General features: G+C 42.5%; 1 protein-coding gene across 1 annotated transcript in view; it reads right to left on the reverse strand.

Annotated features, from left to right (window-relative positions):
• Nucleotides 1-8416: 8416 nt before the first annotated feature.
• LOC142740660 (aquaporin-2-like) overlaps nucleotides 8417-23434 on the reverse strand; it is a 40927-nt gene continuing 25909 nt past the window's right edge. Inside the window, exons 3-4 of the mRNA XM_075850071.1 lie at nucleotides 12908-12988; nucleotides 8417-8938 (exon numbers count right to left, since the gene is read on the reverse strand). Coding sequence (XP_075706186.1) covers nucleotides 8732-8938; nucleotides 12908-12988 — 288 coding nt within the window. The 3' untranslated portion in view covers nucleotides 8417-8731. The remainder of the gene's footprint in view (nucleotides 8939-12907; nucleotides 12989-23434) is intronic.

Below are 23434 nucleotides of genomic sequence, written 5' to 3' on the forward strand. Positions count from 1 at the left end.
TGTACACGCTAAACATCAGGGTCGTGCAGAGTGCTTAAAATTTCAGGCAATTGAACTCATAAGGTCTCCTAAACGGGGAGGTGACTGGAACAACCTCATTCTGCGTAAAGAAGCCCAGTGGATTTATAGATTGGCGGGTGTACAACCAGAGGGTTTAAACAAGCAGACAAATTATGCGTGTTTTATTTAAATATGCATTTTTATCGTCTGTTTATCCTTTCAAGGCAGCCAAATACTTATGGCTGTTATGTCAGGTGTTGTTTCAGGTAAAATGCATATTGCTATCTGGGCTAACATTCAAAGTCTTTCTCAGCAGATGTTTCAATTATACTTCGTTGTGTGTTTGACACTACATTTATCTATACAATATGTACTTACAGGGAAGGTTTTTTATCAATGGCAGTCCAGTTGCGGGTTTGAGCTGATCCGCAATATCTATCCAAATCCTTTAATATCGTTATACTCCTTTCTGATGATGGCTAGTTCTTGGCAGCATGGGTGATGCGTCTGCGGTCTCCACTGCGCCTGCGCGTTCGTTTTTGATGCGGTCGATGTTGGTTCCGGGTTTGTCAGCTGACAGCCTGGAGTCACATGGACAGGCGTCACGAATTCGGTGGGTGAGTGTGATTGGCTGTTTCGGTTGGCGCTGCCGAGTACAGGGGGAGGAGTTAGTTGTTTATAGTAACTCAGAGTCCCGAAATGAAGCATGCCGCTGACATCTATGAGCATGCTTCCGTGGGGTACAGCAGAATATCTGCTGTTGAACTAATATCGCTGGCATCTCGGCCAGAGTGACCAAGCTACAGACCCCTGATGATAAGTATAGAAACGCGTAGGGTCGGTTGTTATGAGGAATTTTAGCATAGGGAAAAATAGCATTGTTGTATACCTTAGCATTAGGAGTTTCCGGTGCGGTTGTCACGGACTCTAGTGTGGTTTGGGGTCAAAAACTGAATCAGGACTCATTATTTATTGTTTAATACGTTTTTAATACACACGGTGGGGCTTTTTCACAGTGGTGATTGTACCCCTGTTTTTAGAGAGTTATAAAATAAAGTTATATTTTACTCATTTATCACTTCAGTGAATCGGCCATGTCACATTTGCAAAGCCCCTGAGGGGAAAAAACAATGAAAACGCCCAAAAAGTGACACCGTTTAGGAAACTACACCTCTTGAGTAATTCATCTAGGGGCGTAGTGAGCATTTTGACCCCACAGATGTTTCATAGAATTTATTAGAATTGGGCAGTGAAAATAAAAACAATCCTTTTTCTTCAATAAGACGTAGCTTTAGCGCAAATTTTTTCATTTTCGCAACAAATAAAGGAAAAAAAAGAACCCAACATTTGTAAAGCAATTTCTACCGAGTACGGCAATACCCCATATGTGGTCATAAACTGCTGTTTGGGCACACGGAAGGGCTCAGAAGGGAAGGACCGCCATTTGGAGTGCAGATGTTGCTGGATTGGTTTCTGGGCGCCTGTGGGCCCAAAACAGTGGAAACCCCCCAGAAGTGACCCAATTTTGGAAACTACACCCCTCAATGCATTTACCTAGGGGTGTAGTGAGCATGTTAACCCTGCAGGTGTTTTGTAGAAATTAGTGTGAACTGGGATTTTCTCCACAGATATGTGGACAATATGTGGTGCCCGGCTTGTGCCACCATAACAAGACAGCTCTCTAATTATTATGCTGGGTTTCCTGGTTTTAGAAACACCCTACACGTGGCCCTAATCTCTTGCCTGGACAGTCGACCAGGCTCAGGAGTGAAAGCGTACCATGTAAAATTGAGGCCTAATTTGGCGATTTACAAAGTATTGGTTCACAACTGCAGAGGCTCAGATGTGAAATAATAAAAATAAACCCCTGGGAAGTGATCCCATTATGGAAACTGCACCCCTCAAGGCATTTATTAAGGGGTGTAGTGAGCATTTTCACCCCACAGGTCTTTTCCATAAATCAATGCGCTGTGGATGGTGCAAATTAAAAATTTATATTTTTCCCTAGATATGCCATTCAGTGGCAAATATGTCGTGCCCAGCTTATGCCACTGGAGACACACGCCCCAAAAATTGCTAAAAGGGTTCTCCCGGGTATGACGGTGCCATATATGTGGAAGGAAACTGCTGTTTGGGCACGCTGTAGGGTTCAGATGGGAGGAAATGCCATTTGGCTTTTGGAGCGTGGATTTTGCTTGGTAGTAGTTTTGTTTGGAGTCTTACTGGTGTTTCCGTTTATAATGTAGGGCATATGTAAGCCGGGCGGAGTATATAAGGGGCATAGTCAGGTGGTATAATAATGGGGTAAAAAAAAACAATAAAATAATCCATAGATGTGTGTTACGCTGTGAAGCAATCCTTTCTGCACAGGCCGGTGTCGCACTGATATATGGCGTCCTTTATTATCCCCCTTTTGATCCACACTCCGCGCCTTTGTAGTTTGGGGAATTTTGCTAGGAAGTGTTGTCCTGGTATAATACGGGCACCGTCGCTTCCAGCGGATATGTTTGGGCCCTCCCTTTCCTGGTTCCCTAATTTTAGGTCCTTGATAAATCGCCTCTTCAAACAGAAGAAATGTTCCCCTCGGGCACAACTGCATATTTTTTTTATTTCCTGACTTATTGGAGCCATAACTAATTTTATTTTTCATAGACGTAGCGGTATGAGGGCTGGTTTGTTGCGGGACGAGCTGTAGTTATTATTGGTACCATTTTGGGGTACATGCAACTTTTTGATCACCTTTTATTCTATTTTTTGTGATGCCAGGCAAACAAAAAAACGCAATTCTGGCACAGCTTTTTTCGTTTTTTTTTATACAGCGTTCACCACGCATTGTAAACTACATGTTAACTTTATTCTGCGGGTCAGTACGATTCCGGCGATACCTAATTTATAGCACTTTTTTATGTTTTACAACTTTTTGCACAATAAAATTACTTTTGTAAAAAGAATGTATTTTTTCTGTCGCCAAGTTGTGAGAACCATAACTTTTAATTTTTTTGTCGACGGAGGTGTATGAGGGCTTGTTTTTTGCGGGACGAGCTATCATTTTTATAGGTACCATTTTTGGATACGTGCGACTTTTTGATCACTTTTTATTCTAACATTTGTAGGGCAAAGTGACTAAAAAACAGAAACTCTGGTAACGTTTTTTACGGGTTTTTTTACGCTGTTCACCACGTGCAATAAATAATATAATATTTTGATACCTCAGGTCGTTACGGTCGCGGCGATACCAAATACATATGGTTTATTATTATTTTTCAATAATAAAGGACTTGATAAGAGTAAAAGGGGGATTGTGTTTTATTTGATTACTTGAAACTTTTATTGTTTTCAAACTTTTATTATTTGCACTTTTTTTTACACTTTTTTATACTTTTTTTACACTTTTTCTCAAGTCCCACTAGGGGACTTGAAGGTCCAACGGTCAGATTTTTTTTTTTCTAATACATTGCACTACCTATGTAGTGCAATGTATTAGATCTGTCAGTCAGTCACTGACAGCAAGCCGATTAGGCTTCGCCTCCCGGCGGGGCCTAAATCGGCTTCCGTAATGGCAGAGCAGGAGACCATTGTGTCTCCTGTTGCCATAACAGCAGTCGCCAGTCCTGATTGCCTGTCAGGGCTGGCGATCTGCTAGTAACCGCTACGATGCAGCAATCGCTTTCGATTGCTGCATCGAAGGGGTTAATGGCAGGGATCGGAGCTAGCTCCGGTAACTGCCGTTACAGGTGGATGTCAGCTGTACAGTACAGCTGACTTCCACCGCTGATGACGCCGGATCAGCTCCTGACCCGGCGCCATCTTGCCGGCACCTACGGAAGCCGATCAGGCTCCGCCGCCGGGCGGATCTTGACCAGGCTTCGGTGCTAGGCAGACCGGGAGGCCAGTATTAGGCCTCCGGTTGCCATTGCAGCCACCGGAACCCCGGCAATTTCATTATTGGGGTTCCGATGAGCTGCAAACACCTTAAGTGCAGCGATCGCGTTTGAGCGCTGCACTTAAGGGGTTAATGGCGGGGATCGAAGCTAATTTCGGTCCCCGCCGTTACAGCCGGATGTCAGCTGTAAGATACAGCTGAGATCCGGTGATGATGGCACCGGCTCAGCTTCTGAGCCGGTCCCAAACATTCGGCGTACATGTACGGCAAGATGCGGGAAGTCAATGCTTTCCATGACGTACATGTACGGCAAATGTCGGGAAGGGGTTAATATGCCAAAATACATACATTAAAGTGTAACTAAACTTTCAACAAACATCTGACATGTCATAGTGATCGTGATAGTTTTGATCGGTTGGGGTCCGAGCACTGAGACCCCCACCGATTCCTAAAACGAAGCTGAAAGCCGATGTAACGCAGTACGGACCCATAGACTTTCTATTGAGTCCGTACACCGTTACATCGGCTTTCCGAGAAAAGCCGATCAGTAACCAATCGGATTGTGCTCACCCGAACGCTTCTGCAGCTACCCCCACCGTTTAAAACTTCTGACATGTCACTATGACATGTCAGAAGTTTGTTGAATGTTTAGTTACCCTTTAAATAAAACAAAATTACATCAAATATGTACAAAGCCTTTCATATTTAGAATCCTGAGCATGTCTAATGTTCTGTGATTTCCACCCATAAGTCTGTTTTAAGAAATAGAATTGTTCAACTACCTATAGTACAAGTAAACCAGAGTGGTATGCAGCATAGTACAAATTATCTTTGCTCTTGATTAAAAGTTTTGCAACCAAGCTTATTGTCAACACGCTTATTGTCAGTGAATGGGCAGTGTGTAGCTACTGGCAATATTTTATCCACATACACACAAACATAAATACATACCTAATAATAAGTGCATATAAAAATACATAACACAAAGCAGAGACATTTATTATTATAAGAACACTTACTATTGTCAAGAAGTATACTACAGATTGTAAGCTTTTCCGAGCAGGGTCCTTACTCTTCTTGTTTGATTTGCTAGTTACTTTTATCACTATGCAATGTCTGATATTGTCTGTACATGTTCCCTCTGAATTGTAAAGTATTGCGAAATATGATGGCGTTCTATGAATATAGATTGTCAATATTACAACACAGGCTTTCTAGGAATAAGGAATCAGATTTGGGGACTTTCACCTAGACATTCTGAAGTAGAGAAAGGAACATTAAGCAGTTATGCTGGGTTCACACGAGCATGTTACACCTGTAAAGGACGGAACGTATTTCGGCCGCAAGTCCCAGACCGAACACACTGCAGGGAGCCGGGCTCCTAGCATCATAGTTATGTACGACTCTAGGAGTCCCTGCCTCGCTGCCGGACAACTGTCCCGTACTGTAATCATGTTTGCAGTACGGGACAGTAGTTCCACGGAGAGGCAGGGACTCCTAGCATCGTACATAACTATGATGCTAGGAGCCCGGCTCCCTGCAGTGTGTTCGGTCCGGGACTTGCGGCCGAAATACGTTCCGTACTTTACAGGCGTAACATGCTCGTGTGAACCCAGCCTTAAAGAGAACCTGTCACCTACCAGATTCTGTATTTTAACTACTAAGCCCTTATTGACACAAGCCTGCAAACAACTGAACTTTTCTCATCCATATGAATGTCCGTTTTGCGTCCGTGTGGTTTCCGCGTGTCATCTGTTTTTTCTCATCTGTATTTTTTTCCCAATACAGGCATTTACAGTTTTTTTTTTCATGCACCCATAGACTTTGATAGGCGAGTCTGGTCTGCAAAAATGGACCAGAATAGGGCATGCTGTGAGTTTCTCGCAATGGAACCACACTCCATGAAAAAAAATGGATGTGTGTATAGCCCCATTGAATTGCATGAGTCAGTGACTGTGCTGTCCGTTCTTAAAATGGACAGCACACTGAAGAGAAATACGTGAATTAGGCCACTTTCACACGGCAGTATTTTGCTCAGTATTTTGCGCCAGTATTTGTAAGCCAAAACCAGTAGTGGATCCAAAATACGGAAGTGGTACAAATCTTTCCATTCTAATTTTTTCTCGACTTCTGTTTCATTCCTGGTTTTGGCTTCCAAATACTGATGCAGAATGCTGATCTAAATTCTACCAGTTTCGTCAGTATTCTTACGTTGGAGATGCATTTTTTTTTTAAAAGAGTGCAGTCACTTGCGAGACATTTTGTTGCAGAAATTTCTGCAATGGAAAATCAGTTATATCTGAATAGGGTTGTTTCTGCAGCAAGTGTTCTGTAAGCTTCATTCAGATGAATGGAACTGATTTTTAGTCCCAGAAACTTCTGCATCGAAATCTGCCACATGTGTGTGTACGCAAAGGGTTGTCCAGGATTAGGATATCGGTTTTTTTTGTCTTTCCAGAAGCAGCTTCTCACTTATCCATGAAATATGTCTGGTATTGCAACTCAGCTCCATTGACCTGAATAAGGATGAGGTGATATACTAGACTCACCCCATGGACTAGAGTGGAGACCCATTCTTCTATGCCAAAATCAAAGCTTTATCCCCAAACAATTGGAAATTTTCCAAGATACAGTTTCTTACAATGACCAGTTAAATGTATGCAAAAAAATATATATTAAATAACAGAAAAGTGACGGCCCCTCTTTAAAGGAAAGATACACTGCTGTTATAAAGAGATGTAAAAATTAAGACATTGGATTGGTGCACGTGGAGTGACCACAGAACTTGTGCAAATAAAGGTTTCAGCATCTGATTTTTCCTTCATTAATGAGTATATCAACGTCTAGGTGAAACTCTGAAAACCTAATAAACGCTACAGAAACCGGAAGCTGGATATATATACAAGTGGAAGGACTAAAAGGGAAGCACGGCAGTACCATAATTTATGGTAATGTTGATGCTATGTTGGCAGGACAGCCATATTCTACAAATTCTACAAGAAAATATAACATAGGAACATAAACTCAATAGAAGGTGGGTTTTGCAGGAGAGCCACAAATAAAGGAACACAAGAAACTTCAAAACAGGAACCCATAAAGCTAGATTCACACACAGCGGTTTTCTGTGTTTTTTGTGGTGTCTTAAAGGGTAACTAAACGTTCAACAAACTTCTGAGATGTCATAGTGACATGTCAGAAGCTTTGATCAGTGGGGGTCTCAGTGCTCAGACCCCTATCTATCAAAACTTCTGACATGTCACTATGACGTCAGAAGTTTGTTGAATGTTTAATTACCCTTTAACAGTATTTTTTGTTTCTTTTATGCAATTTTTTAATGCTGCCAGATGTTATATTAAAGTCTATAGTGAAATATAACATTTATTTCATACAACCGCCTTTCGGTTTGTATCGTTTTAGAGGCAATTTTGTGGGTAGTGGCATTTTATCCAAATGCAGCATGCTCTGGGTTGGCTTCTCTATAGGACTTAAAAAACGCCAGAACAAAACTCATGTCACATTTTAAGAACGCTGGCGTTTTAAGGCCAAAATCACACACAAAGTGATGAGGGTGAAGGAGGCCTAAAATTCAGTTTTCAATGTTTATTATGGAATTGTAGTTTCAATCTCCCATTGTCCATACTCTAATAGTATGAGGGTATGTGCACACACACTAATTACGTCCGTAATTGACGGACGTATTTCGGCCGCAAGTCCTGGACCGAACACAGTGCAGGGAGCCGGGCTCCTAGAATCATAGTTATGTACGATGCTAGGAGTCCCTGCCTTTCCGTGGAACTTCTGTCACGTACTGAAAACATGATTACAGTACGGGACAGTTGTCCTGCAGCGAGGCAGAGACTCCTAGCATCGTACATAAGTATGATGCTAGGAGCCCGGCTCCCTGCACTGTGTTCGGTCCGGGACTTGCGGCCGAAATACGTCCGTCAATTACGAACGTAATTAGTGTGTGTGCACATACCCTGACAGTGTTTTCCAGTGTTTTAGCTTTTTCTACGATTGCATATTGTTAGTATATTGCACCATCATTTTTATAGCCTTAAGATACAGCAGAAGAAGGCCAGTGACTGGGGACATTAATAGAATTCAAAGGGCCCCAGTGGCATATATAGGAATGGACCCTTTTCTTCCAGACAGTAAACTGGACTGTAGCAGTGCAACCAACAGATAAATATTCCAAGGATTGGAAACGTCATATAGCAGATCGTCTGTGCCATAAAGAACCCACATAGTAGAGCTAGAGAGCAGAAAGCCACCAACATGTATTTGTCCGCACAAATAAGAACAATGTTCCTGCACCTGAGTTCCCCCCTAATCCCTTGGCCCCTTATAGTAGTTGCTATAGTTATAGTTACACTCATCCCAGTGTGTTAGCCAGGTGGCATTTAAATACAATCTTATCATATAAAGCAAGACAGGCTATAAAATGACATTACATTATTGTAGTAATAATACTGATCTACAATTACAGTAATGGACAGTGAACAAAAAAGCAATTCCAACTGTAGTATTATATTAAAAGTGGATTCACAAACCTAATACGACTGTGAATCCATTTTTACAAAGCTTTTATAGCTCATGGTCACTAATATGTATTATTAAATAAAGCTTGGAGGGGGTTAAAGTGAATGAGATAGGGCACCTACTGATGAAACACACCATCTTCAACAAGTGTATGCAATGTGCAATGTATTCTATGTGAAATAATGTATTTCCTTCATTCTTTAATATTTTCTAACCTATCCTGTATCTCACTTATAGTTTATTATACGATATGACAAGTTAGAATGACATCACAGTTATTTTTCCATCAACCAGATGCAGTAGATGTTACAGTGTTTGAAGTTCCATTGATTTTCTCCTGGGCTGTTCCTGTCTTTCTTCCCAATCTTCTTCTTCTCTGTCTTCTCGCATGGCTGGCATTCTTCCTAAGAGCACAGACAGCTTCTCAGAAAAGCTTTGCTCCTGGGGACATAGTACATAATTATAGATCAAGGAGGCCAAGATGGCTCCCACAAAAGGTCCAATCCAGAAGATCTGCAGAGATAAAAATTACGTTACAATGTGGCCACCAACTGTTCCTAAATCATAATGAGAAAGAGAGGATTATAAATATGCTAATATGGATATAAAATGATCCTTACATTGGCATACATGAAGGAGTAAACATCTTAGTACTTAAATGAGTCTGTCACCAGTTCCCTTCCCCCGCTAACACCTCCGGTCTGATATTGTAAAAAGCAGTAACGCATACCTTTATTACATGTCTTGGTTCTTGCAAAATGTCAAAAATCAACTTTAATATCTCCACAAGCGGTATGCTAACTAGGCACAAAGAGTCCTCCGCACCAGGAAGTATCCTTCACTTTTCTTTCTTACGCCTCCCCGTTCCCTCCCCTCTACACTTCTCCGATGTCTCTTACAAGCTGCTGTGTCACCCGCCACTTCATGCAGGGGGGGAACGGGGAGGCGCTAGAAAGAAAAGTACAGGACACTTTCCGGTACGAAGGACTCTTTGCCTAATTAGCATACGACGCATGGAGGCATTAAAGTTAATTTTTGCCATTTTGCAAGAGCAAAGACATTGTTAGAGTATCCTCCTTTTAGGTGATAGGCAACGGCTATCGAAGTCCAGGTCGGTCAGAGATTCCAAATTGTTCAGCGCGCTGGAGAGTTTTAACACAGAGACAAATTGATAGTTTGTCAAAGTGCCTGCTCTGAATAGCCGATGATCTGTAACTTTATTTATACCCATTGTATGCTTCCTCAATAACATAGCAGGACTCAAACATTAACCTATTACAAAGCAGAAACTCATTCTAAACTTCAGAGACTGAAATCCCCCATAAAAAGGGAATGCCTATGTCTGGAGCATGAGCTAAAACCAGTCCAAAACCGGTTTTAGGGACCTTTGTCTAACTCAATAAACATGTTTAATTTAACTGATATAACCCTGTATATGTGATGACATGAACACATTACCCTACTATAACAACATGTGAAGGTATATGGGCAATGCTTTTCACAATACCAGACCAGAGATTTAAGCCGCTTGTATTAGGTATATCGTAGTTAACTTTTCTACAGACCTAGCACAAATAATTACTTCTAAGAAAAAATAATTGTAATGCTTTATCCTTGAAACCACAGTAAGGGAATGGCCAGACGTGGCAGAGTTTTTCCGCTGCAAATGTTGGTGCAGATTTGGGGCAATTACGCAACGAATCTGTGCCAACATTTGCAGATTTAACAGGTAATTCAGACGTTGCAGAAAAGACAGCGGACTTGCCACAGATTTCAGTTTTTGCATTGCAAAGGCTGAAATCCACAGTGAAATTCCGCTTCTTCTCCGCAACAGTCAGTGCATGTTGCGGAGAGAAAATTCCACACTGCAGCATATGGTCCGCAACGGAGTTTTCCGCAACGTCTGAACTAACTTGCCTGAAAATGTATTGAAACAACTGTAAAAAACGGCCGCTGGAGAATTCCACAGAAATTCTGCCATGTCTGGCCGTGCCCTAAGTCTGGGTTCACACAGAGTTTTTTGCAGGCGAAAAATTTGCCTCAAAATTCTGTCTGGAAGTTTGAGGCAGATTTTCCTCTGCCTGCACGCCGATTTTCGCAGCGTTTTTTTGCCCGCGGCCACTGAGCGCCGCGGGCATAAAACGCAGCGAAATACGTTTTCTCTGCCTCCCATTGATGTCAATGGTCGGTCAGAGGCGTAACCGCGCGAAGATAGGGCATGTCCCTTCTTTCTCCCGCAAACCGGTTTTACGGCTCCCAGGAGAAAACCGCCTCCGCCTCCCATTGAAATCAATGGGAGGCATCTGTTTCCACGTCAAAAATCTCATTAAAAAAACTCAGTGTGAACATACTCTAAAAGGCTAAGTACTTTTTTCAGCCTCAGTCCAGCAGGTGACGTCATGTTATTATAATAAAAAAATATAAACTAATAATACAATAATTATCTTGACGAGCTAAAAAAAAGTCATTCTGATAATCCAAAATGTTGCCTATTGGTGTATGGAGCATTAACAATAAAAGATGATGCAAGGTTATGCTGACGTCATCTCTTCACATTCTGTGTTGACGACCTGGCACCTTTTACAGGGAGGGCCACGAAAAATAATGTCAGGGATCATTACCATGTATATTGTTTGCAAAAATATTATCCTCACATATATGTATGTATATATCAGTATATTACACAAAGAACTGGAATCTAACAAAATGGAGAATATATCAGGGGCACGCCTATGGATACACCGCCCCTGGAATGCAAGAGGATTGTACAGAAGAATTTACAGCTGAGGAGCCAATGGGGCTTAAGCACGTCCCACATCTCTAGGGAGGAGTTTTGTGTTTCTTTTCTTTGTTCAATAAAAAGTTTCAGTTCACTTCCTACTTGACTGAGGGAAAGATGTCTACCAACACTTGTCTGTCTGGTGTACTTTTTCCATGCATGCATGCTTTCAGTTTTCAATTTACAGAGGTGGTTATTCGGTGTGAGATAACAGGGAAAAAAGGACGTTTTACCCTGTCAATAAGACCCTATTTATCTTTGTACAGGATAATGGAGAATTATTTATCCACTAACGTAGATGCTAGAAGTGGTTTCCGCCAGCGTCTATGCAAAGTGCCCGTCTTATCATGTCAGGAACACCTTCTGCAATACCACAATTTCCATATTCACAAATTTTTAATTTGCTATTTATGTTCGAGCACTGTCAAGGGGTTAGTTTAATAAACCCTATCCTACCCTTCATGAAATCCCATAGATAAAAGTCACACACTGTCAGCTCTGTTGGCGCAGCTCGTGTGAATTTTCTGTGTACCAGTACCTATTGCTCCACAGATTAACTCACCCGGTTAGGTGAAACCACGCTTTATCGAACATGATGTATTGCAACGCGTCCAAATGTCCATATACAATCATATCCAGTAGCCAATTGTAACACGCCACACGCTTCTGTTTATCCCCCTGATTTTGCTCTTGCACTATTGACACTTGTTATGGCTTGTTATGGACTGGCAGGGAAAGATACAATGGGCCTCATTCATTTCTTAAATTGCTTTAGGAAAATGAAAGCTGAGCTCTGGTTGCTATGGGCAACAAAGACAGTTTTACTGTAAGACCGTTTTGATGAATGAGGCCTGATAAGTATTAAACTACAAAACACACAAACAAAATAGTGGTCTGTTTTTCGTGACCAACCCTGTATATTCATAGTTACCATTCTACTATTGCCATAATTAACTTGTTGCCTTTATGGTCACAGAAGACCCGTTATTACTGAGACAAGCTGCTGTGAACTACATTTAAAAGCCTTAAACCGTACCAGTTTTATAAAAACATTTTTTGCATAAATCAGTGTCAAATACATGAAACTTTGTAATTTATGTTATTATGAAAAAGTGGCATCTTCTTCACCTTCCAGCAGCCTGTAGTCCTCTTATCCATGCCCGTAGGCTCACTGTAAATGTTCAAAACCACCTCGCTGACCTAAAAGCTTGAAGGAAAGGATCAGGGGCTACAGAAGGTGCAGAGGAAGCGGGGTTTGTGAGGTGGCGCAAAACACCCTATACCACATAAGATGACAACAGTATTATAAAAGGCACATGGCACGTGGGGGGTCTATTACAGATTTTTGCAGTGGAAGGTTGCGAGGAAGTTTCAAGTTGCGCCCCTTGAGAAGAGAGTTGATAAAAAGAAGAGAGGGGAGCTAGGTAGGGGTGATTCTGTCGTTTATCTATCTTAGACTTTGTGATGATGTAAAATGCTGTGCTGTGAGATGCTGTGAGAGGGGGGGGAGCAGCACGGGAATAATTTGACTGGTCACACTAGTCAGCACAACTGTGATTCTTTTTTTTATGATAGGTAAGCTTTCATTTTGAAAAACAACATACTAACATACTAAATGGTAACTTAGTAATTGCCACTTTGAGACCTTGTTAAGGTTACACGGTACTTTATTTTTGTATTAAATGCCTCTTCATTTGTCTTACCCAGTGTGTGCTGAAATTTCCCGCTACCAGAGCTGGTCCAAATGAGCGAGCGGGATTCATAGAGCAGCCGGTGAAATAAATCTAAATCCAAGGACAAAATAACTTTATATAAAATGTTGCATCTTCTAGTGAGAAGTATATTGATATTATTGTCTGTAGTTATCTTTCTACAGTAAAGAACGATGACCATGGCAATTCAATCATAACACACAGATTATATAACTATGACTCATATACTCATTACTATTATTCACATATATCAACATGTAGCGTGTGGCATGATAATACTATTAGGACTAATAAAAATGCATTTTAAATTACCGCAGTGCCAAAAATACCATCGAGAAGTATGTAGAGACCTAATGCCTAACAGAACTTTTCTGTATAAAATAAAATTTTTATCAAATTGATTAGGGGTTCTACAGGATTAGAAAAATATGTCTTCTTTCTTCCAGACGCAGTGCCATACTTGTCCTTGGGTTGTGTCTGGTATTGCAGCTCAGCTTTATTGGAGTGAATAAAACTTAGTTGCAATACCATACATAACCTGTGAACAGGTGTGCCACTATTTTTGGTCATGTTTCTCCAATCCTGTACTACCCTCTTAAGATAATATTACTTCTGCATAATAACATTAACTTATCAATATAGATATATATATATATATATATATATATATATATATATATTTATTTATTTATATATATATACATTTATCTTAAGTGAGGTACTGTATAATCTGTTTTTTATTTCCATAATACTACCCTATAAAAATAAATATAATTTTCGTATATCAGTGGATTACAATTGCATCAGTATGGATAAATAAACCCAATATATCTAGAAAAAAAAATATCTGCAATACAGGGGCGTAACTAGAAAAGACTGGGCCTTAAAGCAAAATTTGAAAGGTCTCTGCCATACGCCCTGAGGGTATGTGCACACGTAGTGTTTTGAGGTGTATTTTGGGGCGTTTGCACCCTAATAACGCATGAAAAAATGGAAGCAGAACGTCTACAAACATCTGCCCATTGATTTCAATGAGTAATACGGCGTTCTGTTCCGACGGGGCATTTTTTTACGCCTCATTTTCGAAAAACGGCGAGTAAAAAGATGCCCGCAAAAAAGAAGTGCATGTCATTTCTTGGGCCGTTTTTGGAGCCGTTTTTCAATGACTCTATAGAAAAACAGCTCCAAAAACGGCTGTAAAAAACGCAGCGAAAAACGTGACTTTGAACAAAAAACGGCTGAAAATCAGGAGCTATTTTCCCTTGAAAATAGATCCGTATTTTCACATGTTTTTAGTGTGAACATACGCTTACTGTGGATGATTTTTGACGCAGGTTTCACCCTTCAGAATGGCAATGTTGAAATCGGCTGTAAAATCTTCTATTGTTCTACAGCAGAATAAAGAATGTTGCAGACTTTAAAATCCATGTGTATTTTTTCTGCAATGTTTAAATGGGGTTTTAAAAACTTCATTCACTTAATTGCACTGTAGTTTGTCACGGATTATTCGTAGACAAGTAGGCGACCTGTAAGGGCATGTTCAGACGTGGCGGAATTGCTGTTGAATTCCGCTGTGGACAGTCCGCAGAAGAATTTTGCAGCGGCCGTTTTTTTTCCATTTCTTTCTATACATTTTTAGGAAAGTTAGTTCAGACATTGCAGAAAATTACTTTGTAGAAATTAGGCTGCGGTGCAGGTTTTTCCCTCCGCAGCATGCTCATTACATTGCGGAGAAGCAGCGGAATTTCACTGCGGATTTCAGCCTTTGCAATGCAAAAACTGTGGCAAGTCCGCTGTGATATCTGCAACATCTTAATTACCTGTCAAAAATGCAAATGATGCTGCAGATTCGTTGCGGAATTGCCCCAAATCTGCACCAACATTTGCAGCGGAAAAACGCTGATACGTCTGAATGTGTCCTAAAAAGGATTTATAGAGGTGGTGGGAGCCAAGAGGTAAGGAATCCCCCCATCCCAGTTGACAGGCTCTAAAGCAGTTTCGGAGAAAACCTTAATTAAAGATATTCCATAGACGTAATAAAAATGAATTAAATGGTGTAAAAATATTCGCTGCTAATTCATAATCGGCAACAATTGTATGTCTGAAACTGCTGATTCAATCCTGGCTGGTGATTCCAACTCCTCTGAAAAATGCATGTAAATAAAGCAAGCATGTGACATCACAAAAAGAATCTCCACTGCAGAAGAACACTTGTTGGATGGATTCCTGTTGGCCGTGTTGACACAGTGCAGTTTTGATGCAGGTTTTGCATGTATTTTATAAGCCAAAACTAGGAACAGAACCTAAACTGAAGAAATATATAAAGGCAATCCTTAAAGTGTCTCCACTCCTGGATCCAATTCTGGCTTTGTCTGGAAAAAATACATGCAAAATCTGCATCAAGTCTGCATTGTGTGAACAAGGTCTTAGGGCATGACCAGACGTGGCGTATTTCTTCCGCCACTGTCCGCATCAATGCCGCACATAATCTGCTTTGCAGATTCTGTTGCGGCTCTGCCTAAAATGGCCATTAAATTGATGCGGACTGGCCGTTGCGTATTGAGGTGAAAGTACTTCCCTTCTCTCTATCAGTGCAGGATAGAGAGAAGGGACAGCCCTTTCCCTAGTGAAAGTAAAAGAAATTCATACTTACCCGGCCGTTGTCTTGGTGACGTGTCCCTCTTTCAACATCCAGCCCGACCTCCCTGGATGACGCGGCAGTCCATGTGACCGCTGCAGCCTGTGATTGGCCTGTGATTGGCTGCAACCGTCACTTGGACTGAAACGTCTTCCCTGGAGGCCGGACTGGAGGAAGAAGCATGGAGTTCTCGGTAAGTCTGAACTTCTATTTTTTTTACAGGTTGTTGTATATTGTGATCAGTAGCCACTGTCCAGGGTGCTGAAACAGTTACTGCCGATCGTTTAACTCTTTCAGCACCCTGGACAGTGACTATCTCCTGACATCGTCTAGCAACGCTCCAGTAATTACGGGTGCACACACGTAGTCACCCGTAATAGTGGGAGCCCCATTGACTTCTATGGGCCTGCCCGTGCCGTTAGTGTGCATGGGGCCTCAGACCTAGAAGTACATAGGTCCAGCCAGAATAAAGAAATGTCATGTTCGTAAAACAAATACGCTCCGCAGCACACATAACATCTACATAACATCTGCAGACTTCATTGCGGAATTTTGACTCTCCATTGAAGTCAATGGAGAAATTCCGCAATGAGTCTGCAACAAGTCCGCTACACATCCGCAACAACCAGTGTATGCTGCGGACACTAAATTCCGCAGCGCAGCCTATGGTCCGCAGCTGTGGAAAGTAAAAAGATGTGGAAAGCAATGGTGAAACGTGTACGCTGCGGATTTCAGTAACATTTTCTTACCATGAATCAGGATCATTTGTGGTCAGTACAATCCCCCTGTCACTCACTCCACCATGCACGCTTCCTATGATTCGGGTGTTAAGAGACGCTGCCTACTCGTGACGATTAGCATTGTTGCCACAACCCCTATCATTTTCCAATCTTCCTCGCACAGTAAGGCCCTGTTCACACTGAGTTTTTTTTGCACGTCCTTTGCCACGTTTTTCGCTGCGTTTTTCACAGCGTTTTTCACAGCGTTTTTTGCAGCGTTTTTCGCTCACACCCATTGAGTGCCACGGGCAAAAACGCAGCGAAATACGCTTGCTCTGCCTCCCATTGATGTCAATGGGAGGTCAGAGGCGTAAACGCGCGAAGATAGGGCATGTCGCTGCTTTTTACCGCGAGCATTTTTTACCGAGAGCATTAAAAAATCGTGTCCGCCTCCCATTGAATGGGAGGCATTTTCGGCCATTTTTTGGCGCGGTTTCCACATCAAAAAACATGTAAAAAAAACTCTGTGTGAACAAGGCCAAAAAATCTTGATAAGAGGTTTGCAGCTATGTGCTGCCTGCAGGACTATACAAGGTCTCACAGGCTACTGTGCATGCTCAGAAGCTGTCCTATAGACTTGAATGGAGCTGGCAGGGCAGAGAGTGAGGTGGCAGGGCAGAGAGTGAGGTGGCAGGGCAGAGAGTGAGGTGGCAGGGCAGAGAGTGAGGTGGCAGGGCACCTCACTCCTGTGGATAGGTGATAGGTGATAAAAAGTGAAAACCCCTTTAATGGTTATTATCTCTTTTTTAATACTGTTTAAAAGCTTGGAAAGAAACAGGTTCAGCAACTCAGTATCAATATTATTAGCACTAAACTATACACTGACATTTTTAAGTTTCCCATTTATCAAAGAGAAATATAGAAGCATTTATTAGAATTAGAACATCCATAGCTAGAAATATTGGGCATAGTAATGTAAAGTTATGATAGGTTGTAAAATTTAATGGCAGTTTCAATGAAGTTCTGACATGCAAATGATGATCTCTCCGCCAGGATTCCATCTGCTCGGATCTCATACTGTTATGGACAGAATAGTTTATATAGTCATCAATGACATGTGGGAATTATTACAGACTATTAATGAACATGCCTGAGGTCTCCTAATCTACAAGAACGTGCACGATTTACCAATACTGATGTCATTACTCTGTCACAGGGATCTCATTCTGCGTGTATTATCTTACATAATAGTGACTTGTAAGATTCTGGATGAGCAGGACACGCCACAATGTATTGCACAATTCTCGGAGTTTCTCAGAGATTGCCGGCAGAGGGAGTTGAACAATTGAAGCAAAAGTTCTGAAAACAATTCAGCTCAGTGCCCAAATTACATTTATTAATCACTATTAATATTACAGTGTCATATTTTGGCATAAAAATATATCTATCCACAGTAAGAAAATATTCATCTGCGCCAAGTTTTCATCCTACTGTTAGAATAGTATTAATAATTGCTATGGGGAGAATACTCCTTTAAACAAATGACAATGGGGGTTGTGGCCCTTAAAGTGTTGCGCGTACAGATGCTAATACACGTGAAACGACTCAGCTTAGCGCCGGCTGTTTTAAATTATGGACTGTGAACTGTTGGATAAAGAATTCACAAAAAATAGGAGATAAAAGGGTCTTTACAATTTTGGAAAATAAAGGCTACTCATTGTGGAATGCAAAGTTGTACAATTTTTCAATGTACTCTCTGTATTAATTCATTAGGGTTTTCAAGATCTCTGCTTTCAGTAGGCACATTCATTGTTTTCTTGCAGTGGATAAAATTCTGTCCGTGGTCATGTGACGGACATACAGGTGCACGGCTCATTACAGTTAGAGCATGTTCATACGTGGCGGAATTGCTGTGGAATTCCGCTGCGGACAGTCCGCAGTGGAATTCTCCAGCGGCCGTTTTTTACATTTGTTTCAATACATTTTTAGGCAAGTTAGTTCAGACGTTGCGGAAAACTCTGCTGCGGACCATAGGCTGTGGTGCGGAATTTTCCCTCCGCAGCATGCACTGTCTGTGGCGGAGAAGAAGCGGAATTTCACTGCAGATTTGAGCCTTTGCAATGCAAAAAAATGAAATCTGTGGCAAGTCCGCTGTCTTTTCTGCAACGTCTGAATTACCTGTCAAATATGCAAATGTTGGTGCAGATTCGTTGCGTAATTGCCCCAAATCTGCACCAACATTTGCAGCGGAAAAACTCTGCCACGTGTGAACATGCCCTTACAGTATGTGTATCAGAGCTGAGTCTTCCAATGATCCCAGTACCTGTGTGTTTATCACATGACCATGGATAGAATTTTATCCACTGGAAGTAAACAATTAAACTTCTTTTAATTTGGAGCTTCTTTTCAGGCGTTTTTTGAGGCGTTTTTCATAGTGTTCGGGTATGTTCACACGAGGGCGTCCGTAACGGCTGAAATTACGGCTACGTTTCAGCCTGAAAACATCCCCGTAATTTCAGCCATAACGGCATATGCAGGCGCTTGAACGCCGCGTCAATTACGGACGTAATTGGCGCTGCTATTCATTGGAGTCAATGAATAACGGCTCCAATTACGGCCAAAGAAGTGACAGGTCACTTCTTTGATGCGGGCGTCTATTTACGCGCCGTCATTTGACAGCGGCGCATAAATTACGCCTCGTGTGAACAGACAAACGTCTGCCCATTGCTTTCAATGGGCAGATGTTTGTCAGCGCTATTGAGGCGCTATTTTCGGACGTAATTCGGGGCAAAAACGCCCGAATTACGTCCGTAAATAGGTCGTGTGAACATACCCTAAAATATAAAATCAGCTCCAAAAAACGCCTCAAGAAGTGACATGCTACTTCTTTTTTTTAAAAAACAGCGGAGTAAAAAGATGCTCCGTATGTACTAAATTCTGTTTTTACTATTGGTTTCAATGGGCAGATGTTTGTAGGCGTTCAGCTTCCGTTTCTTCAGGCGTTTTTCAAGGCGTAAACGCCCCAAAATACGCCTGAAAACACTCTGTGTGAACATACCCTAAGGACATGCCCAGACGTGCCGGAGTTCTTCCGCCACTGTCCGCATCAATGCCGCACAGAATCTGCGTTTCAGATTCTGTTGCGGCTTTGCCTAAAATGGGCATTAAATTGATGCAGACTAGCCGTTGCGTATTGAGGGGAAGAGGGCTTCCCTTCTCTCTATCAGTGCAGGATAGAGAGAAGGGACAGAAATTCATACTTACCTGGCCGTTGTCTTGGTAACGCGTCCCTCTTTCGCCATCCAGCCCGACCTCCCTGGATGACGCGGCAGTCCATGTGACCGCTGTAGCCTGTGATTGGCCCGTGAGTGGCTGCAGCCGTCACATGGACTGAAACATCATCCTGGGAGGCCGGACTGGAGGAAGAAGCAGGGAGTTCTCGGTAAGTATGAACTTCTATTTATTTTACAGGTTGATGTATATTGTGATCGGAAGTCACTGTCCAGGGTGCTGAAACAGTTACTGCCGATCGCTTAACTCTTTCAGCACCCTGGACAGTGACTATTTACTGACGTCGCCTAGCAACGCTCCCGTAATTACGGGTGTACACACGTAGTCACCCATAATTACGGGAGCCCCATTGACTTCCTCAGTCTGGCTGTAGACCTAGAAATACATAGGTCCAGCCAGAATGAAGAAATGTCATGTTAGTAAAACCAATACGCTCCGCAGCACACATAACATCTGCGGACTTCATTGCGGAATTTTTACTCTCCATTGAAGTCAATGGAGAAATTCCGCAATGAGTCCGCAACAAGTCCGCTACACGTCCGCAACAACCAGTGTATGCTGCAGACACCAAATTCCGCACACCAGAGTCTATGCTGTGCAGCGGAATTGTCCGCAACGTGTAAACGAACCCAACCACAAAGCTGTGGAAGGCAATGGAGAAACGTGTACGCTGCGGATTTCCGCTGCGGACTGTCCGCACCGGAATTCCAGAGCAATTCCGCCACGTCTGGAAATGCCCTAAGGGTATGTGCACACGACAACGCCAAGTACGTCTGAAATTACGGAGCTGTTTTCAGGAGAGTAAGCACGCGTTTTTCGCGGCGTCTTTTACAAACGTAATTGTAGCCAATAAAAAACGGCTCCAATAACGTCCCAAGAAGTGTCCTGCACTTCTTTGCCGCGGCCGGAATTTTACGTGCCGTCTTTTGACAGCGACGCGTAAAATGACAGGTCGTCTGCACAGAACATTGTAAGGCTGGGTTCACACACCCTATTTAAGGACGTAATTCGGGCGTTTTAACCTCGAATTACGTCCGAAAATACGGCTCCAATGCGTCGGCAAACATCTGCCCATTCATTTGAATGGGCTTTACGATGTTCTGTGCCGACGGTCATTTTTTTTACGTAAAAAAGACGCCCGCGTCAAAAAAGTGCCAGTCGCTTCTTGGGACGTAATTGGAGCCGTTTTCCATTGACTCCATAGAAAAGCAGCTCCAATTAGTCCGTAATGGACGCTGCGAAAAACGCCTGCACTTGCCTTTACGTCTGAAATTCCGGAGCTGTTTTCTCCTGAAAACAGCTCCGTAATTTCAGGCGTATCGGACGTGTACGTGTGAACATACCCTTAGACACATTGCAAGCAATGGGCAGATGTTTGCCGACGTGTTGGAGCCGTCTTTTCAGGCGTAATTCGAGGCGTAAAACGCCTCCATTACGTCTGAAAAGAGGTCGTGTGCACCTACCCTAAGGCTGTGTTCACACTGATTTTTTTGCAGGAGGAAAATTCCTCCTGCAAAAACTGCTCCAGACGTTTTTTGCACAGTGGTTTGACAAAAACTCGTCAAAACACTTGTCAAGGTGTTTTTTTTTAACCCTTTCTGACTGATTGAAATGGGGTTTTGGAGGCGGAAACCGCCTTAAGATGGGTCATGTCGCTTCTTTTTACCGCAACGCGTTTTTTTTACTCGTGGTAAAAAAACTCGTCCAACTCCCATTGAAATCAATGGGAGGCATTTTCGGGCGTTTTTTGACGAGTTTTGCGGAGCGTTTTCCACGCCAAAAAACTCGTCCAAAAACTCTGTGTGAACAGGGCCTTTGGGTATGTTCACACGCAGTGGTTTCAGACGCAATTCGGGCGTTTTACGCCTCGAATTACGCCTGAAAAAACGCCCCTAATACGCCTACAAACATCTGCACATTGCTTTCAATGGGAATTACGATGTTCTGTTCCCATGAGCCTTTATTTTACGCTTCGCTGTCAAAAAACAGAGCGTAAAAAGATGCTCCGTAAAAAGAAGTAGCATGTCACCTCTTGAGGTGTTTTTTGGAGCTGATTTTCCATTGAACACTATGAAAAATGCCTCAAAAAACGCCTCAAAAAACGTCTGAAAAGAAGCCTCAGGCTGGGTTCACACGACCTATTTTCAGACGTAAACGAGGCGTATTATGCCTCGTTTTACGTCTGAAAATAGGGCTACAATACGTCGGCAAACATCTGCCCATTCATTTGAATGGGTTTGCCGACGTACTGTGCAGACGACCTGTCATTTACGCGTCGTCGTTTGACAGCTGTCAAACGACGACGCGTAAAAATTCAGCCTCGTCAAAAGAAGTGCAGGACACTTCTTTGGACGTTTTTGGAGCTGTTTTCTCATAGACTCCAATGAAAACAGTTCCAAAAATGGACGTAAAAAACGCCGCGAAAAACGTGAGTTGCTCAAAAAACTTCTGAAAATCAGGGGCTGTTTTCCCTTGAAAACAGCTCCGTATTTTCAGACGTTTTTTTGTCACTACGTGTGCACATACCCTCAGGCGTAATGGAGGCGTTTTACGCCTCGAGTTATGCCTGAAAACACGGTTCCAATACGTCGGCAAACATCTGCCCATTCATTTCAATGGGTTTGCCGATGTACTGTGCCGACGACCTGTAATTTTACGCGTCGCTGTCAAAAGACGGCGCGTAAAATAACAGCCTCGTCAAAGAAGTGCAGGACACTTCTTGGGACGTAATTGGAGCCGTTTTTCATTGAATTCAATGAAGAACAGCTCCAAATTACGTCCGTAATGGACGCCTCACAAAACGCGAGTACGAGCAATTACGTCTGAAATTCAGGAGCTGTTTTCTCCTGAAAACAGCTCCGTCATTTCAGACGTAAATGCAGTAATCGTGTGCATATGCCCTTAGGGTACGTGCACACGCAGAGTCAAAAACGTCTCAAAATACAGAGCTGTTTTCAAGGGAAAACAGCCCCTGATTTTCAGATGTTTTTTGAGCAACTAGCGTTTTTTGCTGAGTTTTTTGCGGCGTTCTCGCTGCGTTTTCGCAGCGTTTTTTACGGACGTTTTTGGAGCTGTTTTCATTGGAGTCTATGAGAAAACGGCTCCAAAAACGTCCCAAGAAGTGTCCTGCACCTCTTTCGACGAGGCTGTTAGGGTATGTTCACACGGCAGCGTCCATTACGGCTGAAATTACGGAGCTGTTTTCAGGAGAAAACAGCTCCTGAATTTCAAACGTAATGGCATGTTGCAGGCATTTTTCGCAGGGTCTATTACGGACGTAATTGGAGCTGTTTTTCTATGGAGTCAATAGAAAACGGCTCCAATTACGTCCCAAGAAGTAACAGGCACTTCTTTGACGAGGCTGTTATTTTATGCGCCGTCTTTTGACAACGACGCGTAAAATTACAGGTCGTCGGCACAGTACGTCGGCAAACCCATTGAAATTAATGAGCAGATGTTTGCCGACGTATTTGAGCCGTGTTTTCAGGCGTAATTCGAGGCGTAAAACGCCTCCATTACGCCTTAAAATAGGTTGTGTGAACCCAGCCTTAGGGTATGTGCACACGATAACGTCAATTACGGCTGAAATTACGGAGCTGTTTTCAGGAGAAAACAGCTCCTGCATTTCAGACGTAATTGCTCGTAATCGTGTTTTGCGAGGCGTCAATTACGGACGTAATTTGGAGCTGTTCTTCATTGAAGTCAATGAAAATTGGCTCAAATTACGTCCCAAGAAGTGTCCGGCACTTCTTTGATGAGGCTGTTATTTTACGCGCCGTCTTTTGATAGCGACGCGTAAAATTACAGGTCGTCTTGGAGCTGTGCTTTCAGGAGTAATTCGAGGCGTAAAACACCTCGTTTACGCCTGAA

This window comes from Rhinoderma darwinii, chromosome 2 (assembly GCF_050947455.1).
Source record: "Rhinoderma darwinii isolate aRhiDar2 chromosome 2, aRhiDar2.hap1, whole genome shotgun sequence".
Taxonomy (NCBI): domain Eukaryota; kingdom Metazoa; phylum Chordata; class Amphibia; order Anura; family Rhinodermatidae; genus Rhinoderma; species Rhinoderma darwinii.